We start from the raw sequence: 20,026 nt of genomic DNA, 5'->3' as shown, positions 1-20,026 counted from the left end.
GAAGTAACCCACGCTGAACTTGAATTTCACTTCCTCCTACTTCAGTATCCTGGATAGCTGAGGGGACAGTGTCTCACTATGTAGCTCTGGCTGGCCTGGAGGTAGCTATGTCAATCCGATTATTCGTCACAGAGATCTGATTGCTTCTATTCTCCAGAGTGCCCAGATTAAAGATGTGTCGCCATGCCTGGCTGCTTATGGATTTAATTAGCTCTACTGAGTTACCTATTATGATTTTACACTTCACCAGCATTGCAACAATTATATAGTTAAGATATATAATGTAATTATGACATTTGTAACATATGTGACAAACGACATATGTGACAAGGCAATGTACACACAGCTGTCAGTGTGGTGAGGTAACCCACGCCAGGCTAGCGTGAAGATGTCTTTGGTTCCATTCATTCTGCCAACTACAATGACCCTCAGAGATATCCCCCACCCCCAATACGGTATTTACATTACGATTCTTTTTTTTTTTTTTTTTTTTGATTTTTTTTGGATTTGGTTTTTTTGAGACAGGGTTTCTCTGTATAGCCCTGGCTGTCTTGGAACTCACTCTGTAGACCAGGCTGGCCTCGAACTCAGAAATTCGCCTGCCTCTGCCTCCCAAGTGCTGGGATTACAGGCGTGTGCCACCACCGCCCAGCTACATTATGATTCTTAACAGTGTCGAAATTATGGTTATGTAGTAGCAACAAACATGACTTCAAGGTTGGGGGGTCACCACAGCATAAGCAGCATGAGGAAGGTTGAGAACCAGTGCTCTTAGAGGGTGTGGTCAACCCCCAGATTGTGAGGCTGGTTTCTCAGGGAAAGGAAAAAGAGGCTAAGGCCTGCAGCAAAACTCTCCCTGGAGGGCAAAGTTTGAGCAATAAGAGAGAGGGAACCCTTGGGGCAAGGCCATGGCGGTTAGAGGAGAACTAAGGCAGCCTGGAGTTTCAGAAGCAAGCCAAGGAAAATAAAATAATAAAGCAAAACAAAATCAACAGGGTTGCTGGATTTAATATCAACCCTGGCTAGGGGTGTGGGCAGGAGGTGGTGAAGAGCAGAGCGCTGCCGGTGAGGGAAAGCAGGGTTGGAATCAGGAAGGGAGAGGAAGGGAGGCTGTGAGGAGGCCGGGTCAGGCCGGGGCAGTGAGATAGGCTATCTGCAGGGAGGGTTAGGGTCACTGAGGGGTTTTCCTTTCTTTGTTGGTTTTGACACATTCATTACATGTTGGCCTTGTCTGTCCTCAGAAGGAGAGGAAGCATCTAGCCTCAAAGAGACTTGATGTGCTAGAGTTGGGGGGTTACTGATGGGAGGGGGCACCTGCTCAGAGGAGAGGGGGAGGGAGAGGGAGGAAGGACTGTGGGAGGTGGCTACTGGGAGGGAGGCAGTGGGCAGAATGTGAAATGAATAAGTAAAACATAAAAATACATAATTTCAGTTTTTATTTCTCTTCTTTTTCTTTTCTCTGATTTCCTTGTCTCTTTATATTTTCCGAGACAGGGTTTCTCTGTGTAGCCCTGGCTGGCCTGGAACTTACTTTGTAGACCAGGCTGGCCTCGAACTCAGAAATCCGCCTGCCTCTGCCTCCCAAGTGCTGGGATTAAAGGCGTGCGCCTCCGACTCAGAGATCCCAAGTACCACTACTGCCTGGTTTTGTTTCTTATTCTTTGTCAATGTAATTTTCAGTGCCATTGAGGATGCACAAATAAATCATTCTCTTGTGGAAGAATCTTTAATAAGGCTTTAGTGACTGCCAACCCAGTTCCCATCTTATTATTTATAGTAATTTTTTGGATGTATACTATAATTACATTATTTCTCCCCCTTGCTTTCCTCCTTAAACCTCTTTCATACACAGCCCTTTCTCTCAAACTCATAGCCTTGTCTGTCCTCAGTTGTTGCTGCATACATAAGTATATATTCCTACATGCATGAATATGAGCTGCTCAGTCTGGGCCAGGTTACCTGGATGCGTATTCTCTCTCTCTCTCTCTCTCTCTGTGTCTCTCTCTCTGTCTCTGTCTCTCTCTGTCTCTCTGTCTCTGTCTCTGTCTCTGTCTCTCTCTCTCTCTCTCTCTCTCTCTCTCTCTCTGGTGTGTGTGTGTGTGTGGTCTACCCGTGTATGTCCCAGTGGAGGTCAGAGGTTGATATCAGGTGTTTCTATTGATATCTATATTATAATGGTTGTAGTTATTGTTATTATTTTGATTATTTCATTTTTTAAAAGTTGAAAGATTTGCTTATTTTACTTTTGTGCCTATGAGTGACCTTGTCTGCAGGCACGCCCAGTGCCCTTGGAGGACAGAAGAAGGTATTAGATCTCTTGGGACTAGAGTTCCAGTCAGTTGTTTGCCACCATATGGATGCTGGGAATTGAACTCAGGTCCCCAGAAGAATAGTAAAGGCTCTGAATTGTTGAGCTATCTCTTCAGATCCTTATTCATGTATTTATTTACAGACATAAGCTCTCACTGACTGAAGCCAGAGCTCACACATTTGAATAGACTCTGGCCAGCAAACCCCTGAGGCTCTGCATGGGCGTTTGAAAAGTTTTTATTTTTATTTTATTTTTTTAATTGTGGCTAGAGAGGTGGCTCAGTGGTTAACTGTTTCTGCAGAGGACCCGAGTGCTGTTCCTAGAAGCCACGTCAGGTGGCTCACAATCACTTATAACTCCAGCTCCAGGAAATCCAGGGTCAGGTTTTATGGCCTCTCTGGGCACCCTAACTCATGTGTATATACACACAGACACATAAGCACGCAGATAATTAAAAATAAAAATACACCTTAACATCCATTTGTGTGTTTTTGGGAGAGTGGGAGGGCATGTTAGGGGGGTCAGAGGATAAGCCTGTAGAGTTGGTTCTTTAAATCCACATTTCTATGGGGCTGGATGCTCCTCTGTCCTGAGGTCGCCCTGTGTTCTGTGGAAGTTCGGCAGTAGTCCCCAGGCTCTGATCATGAGGTTCTTCCAGAAATCTCCCACACTTCTCATTTGAAAGGCAAACATGCTTCCAGGCTTACTCTCTGCTTCTGTAGAGAGAATATCTCGTGTAGTGTATGGATGCATCACCTGTCAGCTGAAAAACCCTACGGTAGAATAGAAAGTGGGACATCCAGGAGGCAGAAAGGATTCTGGGATAGAACCAGACACGGAAGATTTGCCTGGAGAAGATGGAACTAGATGTATGCATAGTACGGGAGTATTCTGGGTTTTGGAATCTAATCTTGGAATCATGAAGTCTAAGATCAAAACAGATCTGGGGCTGGGTCCTCAAAAAATATGTGTCAGGGCTACACAGAGAAACCCTGTCTCAAAAAACCAAAATAATAATAATAATAATAATAATAATAATAAAAATTTGAGGGGCAATGGTCTCTTTCACAAGGATACAAATTCTAAGCAATTTGTCACTTTCCCTCTCCATAACCTTGGGAGGGGGGGGCAAGCATTTCAATGCGTGGGGGTTAGAAACACTCAGATCACAACACAGACTCTGGTGCCAAATATTCCTAAGTAGGAAAACCATCTTTGGGATATTCAACACCCATATAGATTGTGTTCAAAGGAAGCTGTAGTGTTCTTTAAATACTCAGAGATCCTATGTGATGAAGTTTGAAAACTGTATGTGTGCTAGCATACGCCTTGAATCCCAGCACACAGGTAGGAAGAGGATCAGGAGTTCAGGGTCAGCCTCAGTTTATAATTCAGTTGAGAGATCTGTGTGGGGTGTGGGTGAGTGGAGGGGTGTGGTGCATGACACAATGGCTCAGTATTACTTCTTTCTTTAATTATTTTGCATCACTCAGCATAGATAAAAACAGTTTTAAAAAGAAAAAAAGCTTGAGCTTTAGTGTTACAAAAGTAAGGAATAAAAAACAAACAAATGGCCAGGCGTTGGTGGCGCACGCCTGTAATCCCTGCACTTGGGAGGCAGAGGCAGGCGGATTTCTGAGTTCAAGGCCAGCCTGGTCTACAGAGCGAGTTCCAAGACAGCCTGGGCTACACAGAAAAACCCTGAATCGGAAAAAACAAAACAAAAACAAACAAAAAACCTAAAGTACTAAACATGACTACATTATAATCCTCATCACTATCACCATCTTTATTCTGTTGATTCATCTTCCACATCCTTCCCACCTCTCCTCAGCCTCTACCACCTATTCAAGCTTACTTAGCAGGAAAAACATCCACAAACAGCAGGATGCAGAAAACACTCCCCCGGGGACTGTCAAGTTCTAAACCTCAAATCTCTATGTGAACTCTTCCGGTCTCTTTGGCCTCGCCGGTAGAAGCAAGATGACGAAAGGAACGTCATCCTTTGGAAAGCGTCGCGATAAGACGCACACGCTGTGCCGCCGCTGTGGCTCCAAGGCCTACCACCTTCAGAAGTCGACTTGTGGCAAATGTGGCTACCCCGCCAAGCGCAAGAGAAAGTATAACTGGAGTGCCAAGGCTAAGAGACGAAACACTACCGGGACCGGTCGGATGAGGCACCTAAAGATTGTCTACCGCAGATTCAGACATGGATTCCGTGAAGGAACAACGCCTAAACCCAAGAGGGCCGCTGTGGCAGCGTCCAGTTCATCTTGAGGATTTCAATCAGTCATAAAATAAATGTTCTGGTTTCAAAAAAAAAAAAAAATCTCTATGTGAAGAAGTAAATAAACTTCCCTTGGCAAAACCATGTAGATTGTCCTGGTTCCTATCCTGATTTAAGAAGATGTGTTTGAATCTAGTTATAATGATTCTGAAAACTCAAAAGTCTGAAACTGCTCTTCGTTGAGCTCAAACCTATTGCAGAAAACGAAAGCAGGCAGAAAACGAAAGCAGGCAGAAAACGAAAGCAGGCAACCCTTGTGTCTCAAATTCAGGCCAAGGACAACCAAACCGAACCAAACCAAACAAAAGGTTCCAAGGATTTAGTAACAGCCCAGAGGACTGCGGTGGTTGTGGGTGAAAGCTGCCCCCCCACCCCCACCCCCACCTCCCCACCCCCCCTCCCCGCTGAGTGGGTGGAAGGAGCAGCTGCCCAGCAGGAGAGAGGGTGGGGAATGCTGGGTGCCTCGCAGGAGGCCAAGGGCTGGAAGATAGGATGGGCAGCCTTAGAAAAGTTCTTTTCATTCTTCCATAGTTTGGTTGCATTAGCTACTATTCTGCTTCTTTGCCTTCCTTCTGTTACATTTTAAACCTGGTACAGATGGCTGAGGTACCTATTTAACATATCAAACTGGACAGGGTCCTGGTCCTCCAGGTTCTCCCTCAGCCCCTCAGTCCCTATACCTTACAGGCTCTCCTGGCTGGCACACCCTGCCCCCTACCTTAAACTTCTCCAACTGCTCTTCTCTCTATAACCCAACCGTTTTGGTTACACACTCTCTTCGTACCTTTGGGACTCCTAGTTGCTGCATCTGGCCCTTCCCCGCCCCCCCACCTCTTCTTTCCCATCCCTCTCTCCCCACATGGGCCAGGACTCTCCCAGATGTCCTTGTCTCTGGCTCTGCTCCCCCACATGTCTGTAATAAACTCTCTCCATTGTACCAGGGACCAGTCATCATGTTGCCTTCCTTTTTCTGTTTTTCCCATTCACCTTCCTTCCTTCTTTTCTTTCTTACATGATCAAGATACGTTGCACATTGTATGAAAAATTCAAAGAAGAAAAGAAAAAATACCTTAAAAAATGAGCTTCTCTTAAAATTTTCTTTTTAACATTTTTAGTTATCTATTGCATGGGAGTGGGGCATTATCTGGTCTGTGTGTGAGTCAGAGGAGGACTGTGTAAGGTAGTTCTGTCATTCCCAGGAGTTGAACTCAAGTCTTCGGGCTTGGCAGTATGCACCTCTACTCACTGAACCATCTTGCCAGCCCTGCCCCCTTCCAAAGAATAACTTTTAATGACATACAAAATACATGGACACATTTTTCCAATTTTCCAATAGTTTTATATCTTGGTACAATTAATTTGTATGAGTGAGATTTCCACTTAGGCAATTCTGTACATAGAGGTCACCTAGGAGGCATTAATAGATCAGTCTGATAGAATTTTCTGGAACAATGAGATTGACTTTTAACATTGTCTAAGATGATGGTCACCACTGACTATAGTTAGTGGACTGAGAAAATGAAATTTTAGAATGATCTAATTATTTTCATTGACTCAAATTGAAATGGTCACTGCTGTTTGGGGCCCATCCCACAGTAACTGGCGCAGGCCTAGGGAATTTACAGAGGGTTTTTCCAGGGACAGGGAGCACACCCTGGGTAAAGAGGAGGAAGGAGAAGGTTCAGTACTAAGGTATGTACTGTCTAAGTTGGTCTTAGTGAAGAGAAAGGAATTTGGACTTGGCTGGAGGGAAAAAACAGAAGCTGGACCACCCTAGCCCAGGAGGACAGCGTTGCAGCACCTATTCAGCTTTTGCGGAGTGAAAGGCCCTGTCCTAAGTGTGGTGGCACAAGCCTCTAATTCCAGTACTCTGCGCAGGAAGCAGGATAGCAAATCCGAGGCCAGCAAGACTCTGACTCAAAAAACAAGCAAAGGAACTTGAAACAAACAAGGAAATATGTTCCTTAGGTGTGTTCCACACTTGGTATGTTATCTATTTCCATCTTATCATCCAAACTGAGTCATCTAGGCAGAACCTGTACCGAAGTCCATAAAGCCGGAGGCCATAAGTCTTCTGTGACAGGCACCTGGCCCTTCAGAAGTGTTGATAGCTCAGTTAGGCGCAGACTGCCCACAGCAAGAGTATCTCAGGATTGGGGTGCCCAGCAACAGACAGACTTTATGAGCACACTGTCTAAGTTCCGAGAAAATGGAGGGAGGGGGAAGATAAGGAAGGAAAAAGGTAATGGGGGGGTAGCGTATGTGTGGAGTACTTTATTCTAGGCGAGGTGCTTTCCCATTCCCGCTGAGATTTCTGTCACTACCCCTGTGCCAAAGACACCCTAGGTTTATAAAGTTCCTCCCTCGACACCTTTCACACTAGGAAGGTTTCCCGAAAGTCCGCTGACAGCCTGGCAAGAAAACTGACTCCTTTGGTATTAACTGGGAAGTCTGAGGAAGTAGGGAAGGGTCCGGAGATAATGGCTACAAACCTTGACAAAGGTTTTTGTGAGCTTGGCCGTTCTCCCAGGGCTGTTTTGCCTGACTCTAAATCAAAATGGATAGGATTATGGCAAGAGCCCTGCATACCTGTGTGTAGAGTGCCTGGGTTGTGACTCCTGACTCCACCCCACACAAATATCTGTTTTTCTCAGAAAGGAGAAAAAAAAAAAACTTAAAAAATCTGTGATTGCCCAAGATTTTTCTCTCCAGTGACTGCAGGCGGGTACAGCCAGGAGCGCAGGGAGCACAGGAGTGGCAGAGCAGCTGGGACAGGGATCTTCCGAGCTCCATCTGCATGCAGGAGCTGGGCTGAGTCAGAGTCACAGACCTCAGTGCCAGGGGAGAGCTGGTCACCCAGGGGTGCTGAGACAGGCTTGCAGGCTCACAGGAGGAACAAGATCCAGCCAGAGACAGCAGGACCAAGTAACACCAGAGATAACCAGATAGCGAAAGACAAACGCAAAAACATTACCAGTGGAAACCAAGGCAACATGGCACCATCTGAACCCAGTGCTCCCACAACAGCAAGTCCTGGATATACTAACACACCGGAAAAGCAAGATTTGGATTTAAAAATCACAGCTCATGATGCTGATAGAGGACTTCAAGGACATAAACAACTCCCTTAAAGAATTATAGGAAAACACAAACAAACAGGTGAAGGAATTGAACTAAACCACCCAGGATCTAAAAATGGAAGTAGAAACAATAAATAAATCATAAAGGGAAACAACTCTGGATATAGAAATGAGAGTTCATCTTGGTAGATTTTCCCTTTGATTAGTATGAAGTGTCCTTCTTTATCTTTTTTGATTACTTTAGGTTGAAAGTTGAATTTATTTGATAATAGAATGGCTATACCAGCTTGTTTCTTGGGACCATTTGCTTGGAAAATTGTTTTCCAGCCTTTTACTCTGAGGTAGTGTCTGTCTTTATGCCTGAGGTGAGTTTCCTGTATGCAGCAAAATGTTGGGTCCTGTTTATGTATCCAGTCTGTTGGTCTATGTCTTTTTATTGGAGAATTCTGTCCATTGATATTAAGAGATATTAAGGAAAAGTGATTGTTGCTTCCTGTTATTTTTGTTAATTAGAGGTGGAGTTTTGTTTATGTGGCTTTCTTCATTTTGATTTGTTATAAGAAGATTGTTTTCTTCCTTTTTCTAGGGTGCAGTTTCTCTCCTTTTGTTGGTGTTTTCCATTTATTTTCCTTTGAAGGGCTGATTTTGTGGAAATATATTGTGTAAATTTGTTTTTTTTTTTTCATGGAATACCTTGGTTTCTCCATTTATGGTAACTGAAACTTTTGCTGGGTATAGAAGCCTGGGTTGGTATTTGTGTTCCCTTAGGGTTTGTATGACATCTGCCCAGGATCTTCTGGCTTTCATAGTCTCTGGCAAGAAGTCTGGTATAATTCTGATAGGTCTGCCTTTATATGTTACTTGACCTTTTTCCCTTACTGCTTTTAATATTCTTTCTTTCTTTCTTTCTTTCTTTCTTTCTTCCTTCCTTCCTTCCTTCCTTCCTTCCTTCCTTCCTTCCTTCCTTTCTTTCTTTTCTGAACATCTATGCTCCAAATGCAAGGAAACCAGCATTCATACAAGAAACTTTACTAAAGCTCAAAGCACGCATTGCACCTCACACAATAATAGTGGGAGACTTCAACACCCCACTCTCAGCAATGGACAGATCATGAAGACAGAAACTAAACAGAGACACAGTGAAACTAAGAGAAGTTATGAACCAAATGGATTTAACAGATATCTATAGAACATTTCATCCTAAAACAAAAGAATATACCTTCTCAGCACCTTATGGTAAGTTCTCCAAAATTGACCATATCCTCGGTTGCAAAACAGACCTCAACACATATAAGAGGTTTGAAATAATTCCATGCACCCTATCAGATCACCACAGATGAAAGTTGGTCTTCAATAACAACAAAAACAACAGAAAGCGCATACACATGGAAACTGAACAACATTCTACTCAATGATAACTTGGTCAAGGAAGAAATAAAGAAAGAAATAAAAGACTTTTTAGAATTTAATGAAAATGAAGGCACAACGTGCCCAAACTTATGGGGGACACAATGAAAGCAGTGCTAAGAGGAAAACTCATAGCTCTGAGTGCCTCCAAAAAGAAACTGGAAAGAGCACACAGTAACAGCTTGACAGCACAGCTGAAGGCTCTAGAGCAAAAAGGAACAGATAGACCCAAGAAGAGTAGACAGCAGGACATAATCATCAAACTCAGAGCTGAAATCAACCAAGTAGAAAAAAAAAAGAACCATACAAAGAATCAACAAAACCAGGAGCTGGAACTTTGAAAAAACCAACAAGACAGATAAACCTTTGACCAGAATAACCAGAGGACCCAGAAACAGTATCCAAATCAACAAAATCAGAAATGAAAAGGGAGACATAACAACAGATACTGAGGAAATCCAAGAAAATTATCAGATCCTACTACAAAAGCCTTTACTCAACAGAACTAGATAATTTAGATGAGCTATACAGAGAAACCCTGTCTCAAAAAAAAAAAACCCAAAAAAAAGAAAAAAAAAGAAAAGAAAAAGAAAGAAAGAAAGAAAGAAAGAAAGAAAGAAAGAAAGAAGGAAAGAAAGAAAGAAATTCTAGATGAAATGGACAATTTTCTAAACAGATACCAGCTACCAAAGTTAAATCAGGATCAGATAAATGATCCCATAATTCCTAAAGAAATAGAAGCAGTCATTAATAGTCTCCCAATCAAAAAATAGCCTAGGACCAGATGGGTTTAATGCAGAGTTCTATCAGACCTTCAAAGAAGACCTAATACCAATACTCTTCAAACTAGTCCACAGAATAGAAGGGACACTACCCAATTTATTCTATGAAGTCACAATGACTCTGATATGTGAATCACACAAAGACCCAACAAGGAAAGAGAACTTTAGATCAATTTCCCTTATGAATATAGATGCAAAAATACTCAATAAAATTCTTGCCAACCAAATCCAAGAACACATCAAAATGATTATCCATCATGATCAAGTAAGCTTCATCCCAGGGATGCAGGGATGATTCAATATACGAAAATCCATCAATGTAATCAATTATATAAACAGACACAAAGAAAAAAAACACATGATCATTTCATTAGATGCTGAGAAAGCATTTGACAAAATCCAATACCTCTTCATGATAAAAGTCTTGGAAAGATCAGGAATTCAAGGCCCATACCTAAACATAGTAAAAGCAATATACAGCAAACCAGTAGCCAACATCAAGCTAAATGGAGAGAAATATGAAGCAATCCCACTAAAATCAGGGATTAGACAAGGCTATCTACTCTCTCCCTACCTGTTCAATATGGTACTCGAAATCTTAGCCAGAGCAATTAGACAACAAAAGGAGGTCAAAGGGATACAAATTGGAACAGAAGGGGTCAAAGAACACTCTTTGCAGATGATATGATTGTATACTTAAATGACCCCCAAAATTCCAGGACAGAACTCCTAAATCTGAAAAACAGCTTCACCATAGTTACTGGATATAAATAAAATACCTTGGTGTGACTCTAACCAAGCAAGTTAAAGATCTGTGTGACAAGAACTTGAAGTTTCTGAAGACATTGAAGAATATCTCAGAAGATGGAAAGATCTCCCATGTTCATGGATTAGCAGGGTTAAGATAGTGAAAATGGCCATCTTGCCAAAAGCAATCTACAGATTCAATGCAATCCCCATCAAAATTCCAACTCAACTCTTCAGAGTTATAAAGAGCAATTTCCAAATTTATCTGGAATAACAAAAAAACACAGGATAGCAAAAATTATTCTCAACAATAAAAGAACCTCTGACAGAATCACCATCCCTGACCTCAAGCTATACTACAAAGCAATAGTGATAAAAACTGCATGGTATTGGTACAGTGATAGGCAGGTAGATCAGTGGAATAGAACTGAAGGTGGTAGTGGTGCACACTTTTAATCCCAGAACTTGGGAGGCAGAGGCAGGCGGATTTTTGAGTTTGAGGCCAGCCTAGTCTACAGAATGAGTTTCAGGACAGCCAGGGCTATACAGAGAAACCCTGTCTCAAAAAAAAAAAAAAAAAAAAAAAAGCAAAACAACAACAACAAAAAAGAATTGACAAATGGGACCTCATAAAATTGCAAAGCTTCTATAAGGCAAAGGACACTGTCAATAGGACAAAATGGCCACCAATACATTGGGAAAAGATCTTTGCCAATCCTACATCTGACAGAGGCTAATATCCACAATATACAAAGAATTCAAGAAGTTAGAATCCAGAGAACCACATAACCCTATTAAAAGTGGAGTACAGAGCTAAACAAAGAATTCTCAGCTGAAGAATACCGGACAGCTGAGAAACACCTAAAGTCATCAGGGAAATGCAAATCAAAACAACTCTGAGATTCCAACTCACACAGGTCAGAGTGGCTAAAATAAAAAAACTCAGGGGACAGCAGATGCTGGAGAGGATGTGGAGAAATAGGAACACTCCTCTATTGCTGGTGGGGTTGCAATCTGGTGCAATCACTCAGGAAATCACTTTGGCAGTTCCTCAGAGAACTGGACATAGTACCACCTGTGGACCCAGCTATACAACTCCTGGGCACACACCCAGAAGATGCTCCAACAGGTAATAAGGACACATGCTCCACTATGTTCATAGCAGCCTTATTTATAATAGTCAGAAGCTGGAAACAACTCAGATGTCCCACAATGGAGGAATGGATACAGAAAATGTGGTACATTTACACAATGGGATACAACTCAGCTATTAAAAACAGTAAATTCATGAAATTCTTTTTTTTATTCGATATATTTTTTATTTACATTTCAAATGATATCCCCTTTCCTAGTCCCCCCACTCCCAGAAAGTCCCGTAAGCCCCCTTCTCTCCCCCTGTCCTCCCACCCACCCCTTCCCACTTCCCCGTTCTGGTTTTGCTGAATACTGCTTCATTGAGTCTTTCCAGAACAAGGGGCCACTCTTCCTTTCTTCTTGTACCTCATTTGATGTGTGGATTATGTTTTGGGTATTCCAGTTTTCTAAGTTAATATCCACTTATTAGTGAGTGCATACCATGATTCACCTTTTGAGTCTGGGTTACCTCACTTAGTATGATGTTCTCTAGCTCCATCCATTTGCCTAAGAATTTCATGAATTCATTGTTTCTAATGGCTGAATAGTATTCCAAATTCATGAAATTCTTAGACAAATGGATGGAGCTAGAAAATACCATCCTGAGTGAGGTAACCAAATCACAAAAGGACACACACACTATGCACTCGCTGATAAGTGGATACTATCCCAAAAGCCCGGGATACCCAAGATACAATTCACAGACCACAGGAAGCTCAAGAAGAAGGAAGACCAAAGTATGGATACTTTGATCTTTCTTAGAGGGTAGATCAAAATACCCTTGACTCACAGCCAACCAATAGAGTGGGCATTGAGTCCCCAATGGAGCAGCTAGAGAAAGGACCCAAGGACTGAAGAGGTTTGCAGCCTCATAGGAGGAACAATAATATGTACCAACCAATACCCCCAGAGCTTCCAGGGACTAAACCACCAACCAAAGAGTACACATGGAGGGACCCATGACTCCAGCTATATATGTAGCAGAGGATGGACATTTCATACACCAAAGAAAGGAGAGGCCTTTGGTCCTATGAAGGCTTGATGCCCCAGTGTAGGTGAATGCCAGGTCCGGAAAGTGGCTGGGGTGGGGGGAGTTGGTCAGCAGAGGGAAGGGGCATGGAACAGTGGGTTTTCAGAGGAGTAACGAGGAAATGTAAATAAAGCAAATATCTAATAAAATAAAATAAAAAGTTGTGGTTAAAGGCTATTTGACAATTTAAGCCACTTTTGCTAACCCTGGCCCTCCTGTCTCCCCAATCCTTGACAAGAACCTCTACTTTCTGCCTCAGTGATTTTTTTTTTCTTCTTGAGACAACATCTCCCTACATTACCCAGGCCGCCTCTGAACTATTTACTCCAAGCTGGCCTTGAACTTTTGGTAATACTCGTTTTGTTTTGTTTTGTTTTTTGTTTTGTTTTGTTTTGTGACAGGGTTTCTCTGTATAGCCCTGGCTGTCCTGGAACTCATTCTGTAGACCAGGCTGGCCTCGAACTCAGAAATCCACCTGCCTCTGCCTCCCAAGTGCTGGGATTAAAGGAGTGAGTCACCACTGCCCTGTACTTGGTAATATTCTTGCTTCAGCAGTCCGAGCACCGGGGGGATTACAACCTGGCTATCTCTATAGTTAGAATTCATTTAAATGGTATTTGCTTTGTAGAGCGGAGATGATAGAGCTGGCTTGTTTTCTCTTAGCACAATGTCCTTGAGGTTTGTGCGACACAATGCATAACAGGATCTTCTTTTTCATTTTGTTTTGTTTATCAAGGCAGGGTCTCTCCTGTAGCCCTGGCTGTCTTGGAACTCACTCTGTAGACCAGGTTAACCTCATGCTTTTCCAGTGCTGGGATGTTGGACATGATCCTGTGGTCATCAGTCACACAGGGCCAGGCTCCTAGTGTTCTGCCTGGACTCCACCTCCACAGTTACCTGGCAACAGCCAGGTAACCCAGCCCACTATAAAAGGGGGTGCTGGGCCCCTCCTCTTGCTTTTCCCTGTTGCCCCTACGCTCTTGTCCCCCTGTTCCCCCTCTCTCCCCATTCTTCTCCCCTCTTTCCATGTGGTCATGGCCAGCTCTCACCCCTCTATCTCTATTTTTTTCTCTTTACTTCTCTGTCTCTTTTCCTCTTCCTACTTCTATATAATAAAGCTTTGAAACTATGAGCTGTCTCTTCTTATCAAAACCCACCATGTAGGAGCATGGAAGGGACCAAGACTCTCCCCAGCCAGGCTTCCTCTACAGGTACGGGGGCGGAAGGGGGGGCTCGCCAGACGCCTTCTGAGCAAGTACCTCCTCCCTGCTAGCCAGGCAGGCTCCCTTCCGCAGGCGCCCGCCATCCCTTTATGGGTACTCGGGCCCTGCTCGGTTTCCCTACTCTGGGATTAAAGCTGTGCCCCAGCATTGCCAACTCAGCATCTATATCTATATCTATATCTATATCTATATCTATATCTATATCTATATCTATATCTATATCTATATCTATATCTATATCTATATCTATATCTATACCTATATCTATCCAATCTATATCTATATCTAATCTATATCTATACATCTACATCTATATATACTGGATATTTTATTTATTTACACTTCAAACACTATCCCCTTTCTTGGTTTTCCCTCCGAAAACCTCCTATCCCACTCCCCCTCACCCTGCTTCTATGAGGAGAGTGCTCACCCATCGACCCACCCACCCACTCCCACCTCCCTGCCCTGGCATTCCCCTACACTGGGGCATTGAGCCTTTACAGGACCAAGAGCCTCTCCTCCCATTGATGCCAGATAAGGCCATGCTCTGCTAAGTATACAGCAGGAGCCATGGCTCCCTCCCTGTGTACTCTTTGGTTGGTGGTTTAATCCCTGGGAACTCTGGAGGGTCTGGTTGGTTGATATTGTTGTTGTTCCTATGAAGGGGTTGCAAACCCCTTGAGCTCCTTTAGTTCTTTCTCCAAGTCCTCCGTTGGGAATCCCACACTTAGTCCAATGGTTGGCTGCGAGCATCCACCTCTGTACTTGTGATGCTCTCTGGCAGAGCCTCCCAGGAGACAGCTATATCAGGCTCCTGTCAGCATGTGCTTGTTGGCATCCATAATAGTGTCTGGGTTTGGTGTCTGTATATGGGATGGATCCCCATGTGGGGCTGTCTCTGGATGGTCTTTCCTTTTGTCTCTGCTCCATACTTTGTCCCCATATTTCCTTTAGACAGGAGCAATTCTGGGTTAAAAATTTGGAGAGGAGTGGGTGGCCCCATCCCCAAACCAGGGGTCTTGCCTGACCTCTGGATATGGTCTCTACAGGCTCTCCCTCCCCCTTGTTGGGCATTTCCGCTAATCTCATCCCCATTGGGTCCAGGTAGCCTCTTGCTTTCCTGGCATCTGGGACTTTCTAGTGCCTACCCCCAGTTAGTCATCCCTCATTGCTACACAACTCTCTTTGATTTCCTGACCCTCTGTATATCATCCCTGTCTCCTCCCATAGCTGATCCTGTCCCCCACCCTTTTTTCCTTTCTCTCTCCTCTCTTGACCAAGCCAACTGAGTCAGTCAACAGGTTCTCCATGGCAAGAACAAGAATTAAAAAGAAAAAAAGACAATTAGACAACATTGGGGCATGACCCCAGCCAGTTCTAAGGCTGAGGCAGGTTTATTTTTTCCCAATCTGCTTTTATACATTTTTTTTGTTGTTTTGGATTTGGTTTTTTTGAGACAGGGTTTCTCTGTATAGCCCTGGCTGTCTTGGAGCTCACTCTGTACACCAGGCTGACCTCAAACTCAAAAATCCACCTGCCTCTACCTCCCGAGTACTGGGATTAAAGGTGTGCGCCACCACTGCCTGCCTCAGCACTGCATTTATATAAGGAGAACTCACAGGCCCATCCTTTGTTTCAGATGGATTATGTTGCAGAGGGTGGTCTATTCTTCTAAGTTCCTGTAGGAAGTTGAATACACAACCAAGGCAGATGATTCCATGCAGGTCATTAATCCCATTGTGGAGTGCACTCAAGGTCTGTTCAGCCTGCTCAAGGCTGGAAAAAAACCCGTGCAAGTCTGGGAAGGGCACAACCCATAAATTTGGGAATGTTGTGCCTTCATCTTCATTAAATTCTAGAAAGTCTTTAATTTCTTTCTTTCTTTCTTCCTTGGCCAAGTTGTCATTGAGTAGAGAGTTGTTCAGTTCCCATGTGTATGTTGCTTTCTGTTGTTTTTGTTGTTATTGAAGACCAGCCTTAGTCCATTGTGATCTGATAGGATGCATGGGATTATTTTAATCTTCTTGTGTCTGTTGAGTCCTGTTTTGTGATCGATTATATAGTCAGTTTTGGAGAAGGTAGCACGAGGTGCTGAGAAGAAGGTCTATTCTTTTGATCTAGGATGAAATGTTCTATAGATATCTGTTGAATCCATTTGATCCATAACTTCTGTTAGCTTCCCTGTATCTCTGTTTAGGTTCTTTTTCCATGATCTGTCTATTGCTGAGAGTGGGGTGTTAAAGTCTCCCACTATTATTGTGTGAGGTTCAAGGTGTGCTTTGAGCTTCACTCCATTCTCAGTTCTTATGTGGCTCCCAGTGGTGTCTGGGTGTCCAACAGCAAGAACCATATGGCCCTGGCCTCCCCGCAGGCCCAGCGCCCCTGAGCCACTGAGCCCTATGTTGGAGCAGATACAGGACACTGCTAACTCTACAAGATGTGATTTTAAATCAGAATCTTGCTTTTCCAGTGTGCTATGTTATTTATCCAGGGCTTGCTGTGTTGGGAGAACTGGGTTCTTATGGTGCCAAGTAGCCTTGGTTTCTGTTGCTTAGGTTCTTGTGCTTGCCTCTTGTCATCTGGTTATCTCTGGTGTTAGATGGTCTTGCTGTCTCTGACTGGAGTTTGTCCCTCCTGTAAGCCTGTGAGCCTGTGAGCTTGCGATCTTAGGTGTGTCAGCACTCCTGGGAGATGAGCTCTCTCCAGGCGGGATTTGGGTATGAAGAGCTGTGGCACAGGGTTATAGCTGGGGCTCAGACAGAAACGGAAGGATCCTGTCCCCAGCTGCTCCATGGTTCCTGTGCCCTGTGGGTTCCTCTTGGGCAAGCTATTGGAGCAATAGTGGTAGTCTCACCTCTGATCTTGGGTGTGACAGCACCCCTGGGAGGCCAGCTATCTCTGGGTGGGATTTGGGTATGGAGAGCTGTGTCACAGGGTTGTCTCTGGGGCACAGATGGAAACTAGCCATTAGACATATATAATCACAGATTTCTTTACCCATCCATTATTAGAGGTTCACTATTATCTTTTTAGCATTTGTAAGCAATACTGTTTTCTCTTATGAAATGATTGAATCATATGGTAATCAATTTCTTTCTTGAGACAGAGTCTCTCTCCATAACTCTGGTTGTTCTGGAACTCCTATGTGGACCAGGATGTTCTCAAACTTGCAGATATGTCTGTCACTGCCTCTTGTGACACCACACCCAACGTAGGGCTCTGATGTCTCTACCTTCTCACCAACCTGTGTTAACATTTTCCTTTGGTAGCTAGTGTAGTACAGCTTCCGATTGTGGTTTTGAGTTGGAAAATAGATGTTTGAAATAATTTTAGGGTTCTCCAGCATCCCTAAGGATCACAGACTCAAAACTGGAGGAGGCTTCGTGAAGATCATACCCAGTTGACAACATAGGACTAACTGGTATCCTGGATAACAATGCTGCCCCCAACTGGGCTAAAAATGTGATCTTCTCTCTACTTCTCTACTAGGTGGCATCTCAGACTACACCATTTTGCAGAGTTGGTGTGCACTACCACAGTGGCTTTAGAAAGCCTTATGTGTGATCTTCTTACATTATTATAGGGGATTCCTTCATCCAGTCTAACATGTTACATCACTAAACTGACATCTTATATGGATACATCTCATCTGTGGTATCAAGGTTGCTGTCTTAGTCAGGGTTTCTATTACTGCACAAACATCATGACCACGAAGCAAGTTGGGGAGGAAAGGGTTTATTGAGCTTACACTTCCACATTGCTGTTCATCACTAAAGGAAGTCAGGACTGAAACTCAAGCAGGTCAGGAAGCAGGAGCTGATGCAGAGGCCATGGAGGGATGTTACTTACTGGCTTGCGTCCCCTGGCTTGCTCAGCCTGCTCTCTTATAGAATCCAAGAATACCAGCCCAGGGATGGTACCACCCACAAGGGGCCCTCCCCTCTTGATCACTAATTGAGAAAATGCCCCACAGCTGGATCTCATGGAGGCACTTCCCCAACTGAAGCTCCTTTCTCTATGATAACTCCAGCCTGTGTCAAGTTGACACACAAAGCCAGCCAGCACAGTTGCCCATCTGCACCTTTCCTGAAGCGGCCTTGACCTTCTGCTTTTGCTTTTGAGAGTTGTAGACTCAGTTGGTAACTTCCCAGACACAGACATGTTCAGAAGTATTGGGGGTCAAGAGTATTGAGGAAAGGCAGTTATGCTAGTTCTAAAGTCACCAGGGAGGAAGATTCTTTTTTTTTTTTTGAAGAAGACTTTTTTTAAAAAAATATTTATTTTATTTATATGAGTACACTATTGCTTTCTTCAGACATACCAAGAAGAAGGCATCAAATCCCTCTTACAGATGGTTGTGAGCCACCATGTGGTTGCTGGGATTTGAACTCAGGACCTTCAGAAGCGCAGTCAGTGGTCTTAACCGCTGAGCCATCTCTCCAGCCCTGGAGGAAGACTTTTAATTGAAGATTGCCTCTATCAGATTGACCTGTAGGCAGGTCTATGAGACATTTTCTTGATTTGTGACTGATGTGAGCGGGGTCAACCCATTGTGGGTGGTGCCACCATTGGCAGGTCATATCTGGCAGTGGGCTGAGCTAGGCATAATGAGGAAGCCAGTAAACTGCACTCTCTGCCACAGCCTCTTCGTTAGTTCCTGACTCTGGGCTCTGCCCAAGTCACTGTCTTGACTTCCCAGGAAGATGAACTACAATCCTTAAGATGAAACAAACTCTGTCTTTCTTTCCCAACTTGGTCTTGGCTATTGTCTTAGTTACTGTCCTGTTGCTGTAGAGGGACAAAATGGCTAAGGCAAATCTTATAAAAGAAAGCATTTGGTTAGGGGCTTGTTTACAGCTTCAGTTCATGGGCACTGTGGCAGGGAGTGTGACAGCAGGCAGACATGTGCTGGAGAAGTACCTGAGAGTTGAAGGGGAGGGGGAGGGAGGGAGGGAGAGAGAGAGAGGGGGGGGGGAGAGGGAGGGGAGAGGAGAGGGAGGGAGAAGGAGGTAGAGGGAGAGGGAGGTAGAGGGAGAGCGGGAAGGGGAGGGAGAGGGACAGAGGGAGGAGAGGGAGGGGGAGGGAGAGGGAGGAGAGGGGGGGAGGGGAGGGAGAGGGACAAAGGGAGGGGGAGGGGAGGGAGAGGGAGGGGAAGGGGAGGGAGAGGGAGGAGAGGGAGGGGGAAGGGGAGGGAGAGGGAGAGGGAGGGGAGAGGGAGGGAGAGGGACAGAGGGAGGGGGAGGGGAGGGAGAGGGAGGAGAGGGAGGGAGAGGGAGGGGGAGGGGAGGGAGAGGGAGGGGAGGGAAAGGGAGGAGAGGGAGGGGGAGGGGAGGGAGAGGGAGGGGGAGGGGAGGGAGAGAGAGGGACAGAGTGAGGAGAGGGAGGGGGAGGGAGAGGGAGGGGGAGGGAGAGGGAGGCAGAGAGAGAATAGGCTTTTGAAACCTCAAAGCCCACTTCACTTTCATGAAAATCCCTCTTCCAACATGGCCACAGCTTATTCAAACAGGTCATGTTCCTAAGTCTTTCCTAACTAGGCACCGAGCATTCAAACATACACACCTACTGGGGGCCATTCTCATTCAACCCGTCACAGTCATGGTGTTTATCACATCATTAAAAAGAAAAAGTGTAAGCTGACCTGACTTGTCTGAGACCTAGGAAGGCCTCTGAACTGTTCCTGGAGACTATTGCAAAAAATGCCTATTGCTGTGCTCAACAAGGAAAGAGGAAAACTCCCCAGAGGAGAGTTTGGAGACTGCAATAGAAGCTGTGGATGAATTCACTTTTCTTTTCTTTTCTTTTCTTTTCTTTTCCTATTATTAACTAGATATTTGCTTTATTTACACTTCAAATGTCACTCCCTTTCCTCAGTTCCCCTCTGAGAACCCCATATCCCATCCCCTTTCCCCCTGCTCACCCACCCACCCACTCCCACTTTCCTGCCTGGCATTTCCCTACACTGGAGCATCAGGCCTTCACAGGACAAATGACCTCTACTCCCACTGATGTCTGATAAGGCCATCCT

At 44.4% G+C, this 20,026-nt stretch overlaps 2 protein-coding genes across 2 annotated transcripts in view; one reads left to right on the top strand and one right to left on the bottom strand.

The window, feature by feature from the left end:
* The first annotated feature begins 4,263 nt into the window (after nt 1-4,263).
* LOC127683307 (60S ribosomal protein L37-like) lies at nt 4,264-4,640 on the top strand. Its single transcript, XM_052180444.1, has one exon. The coding sequence runs from the start codon at nt 4,295-4,297 to the stop codon at nt 4,586-4,588; it is 294 nt and encodes a 97-aa protein (XP_052036404.1). The 5' UTR covers nt 4,264-4,294; the 3' UTR covers nt 4,589-4,640.
* A 13,710-nt stretch (nt 4,641-18,350) lies between these two features.
* Nucleotides 18,351-20,026, bottom strand: part of LOC127674415 (platelet glycoprotein VI-like) — a 50,318-nt gene continuing 48,642 nt past the window's right edge. Inside the window, exon 8 of the mRNA XM_052170220.1 lies at nt 18,351-18,446. Coding sequence (XP_052026180.1) covers nt 18,421-18,446 — 26 coding nt within the window. The 3' untranslated portion in view covers nt 18,351-18,420. The remainder of the gene's footprint in view (nt 18,447-20,026) is intronic.

The sequence above is a fragment of the Apodemus sylvaticus genome, chromosome 1, assembly GCF_947179515.1.
Source record: "Apodemus sylvaticus chromosome 1, mApoSyl1.1, whole genome shotgun sequence".
NCBI classification, from domain to species: domain Eukaryota; kingdom Metazoa; phylum Chordata; class Mammalia; order Rodentia; family Muridae; genus Apodemus; species Apodemus sylvaticus.
Note: the sequence above shows the minus strand (reverse complement) of the source record. Positions and strands in the feature narration are given on the sequence as shown.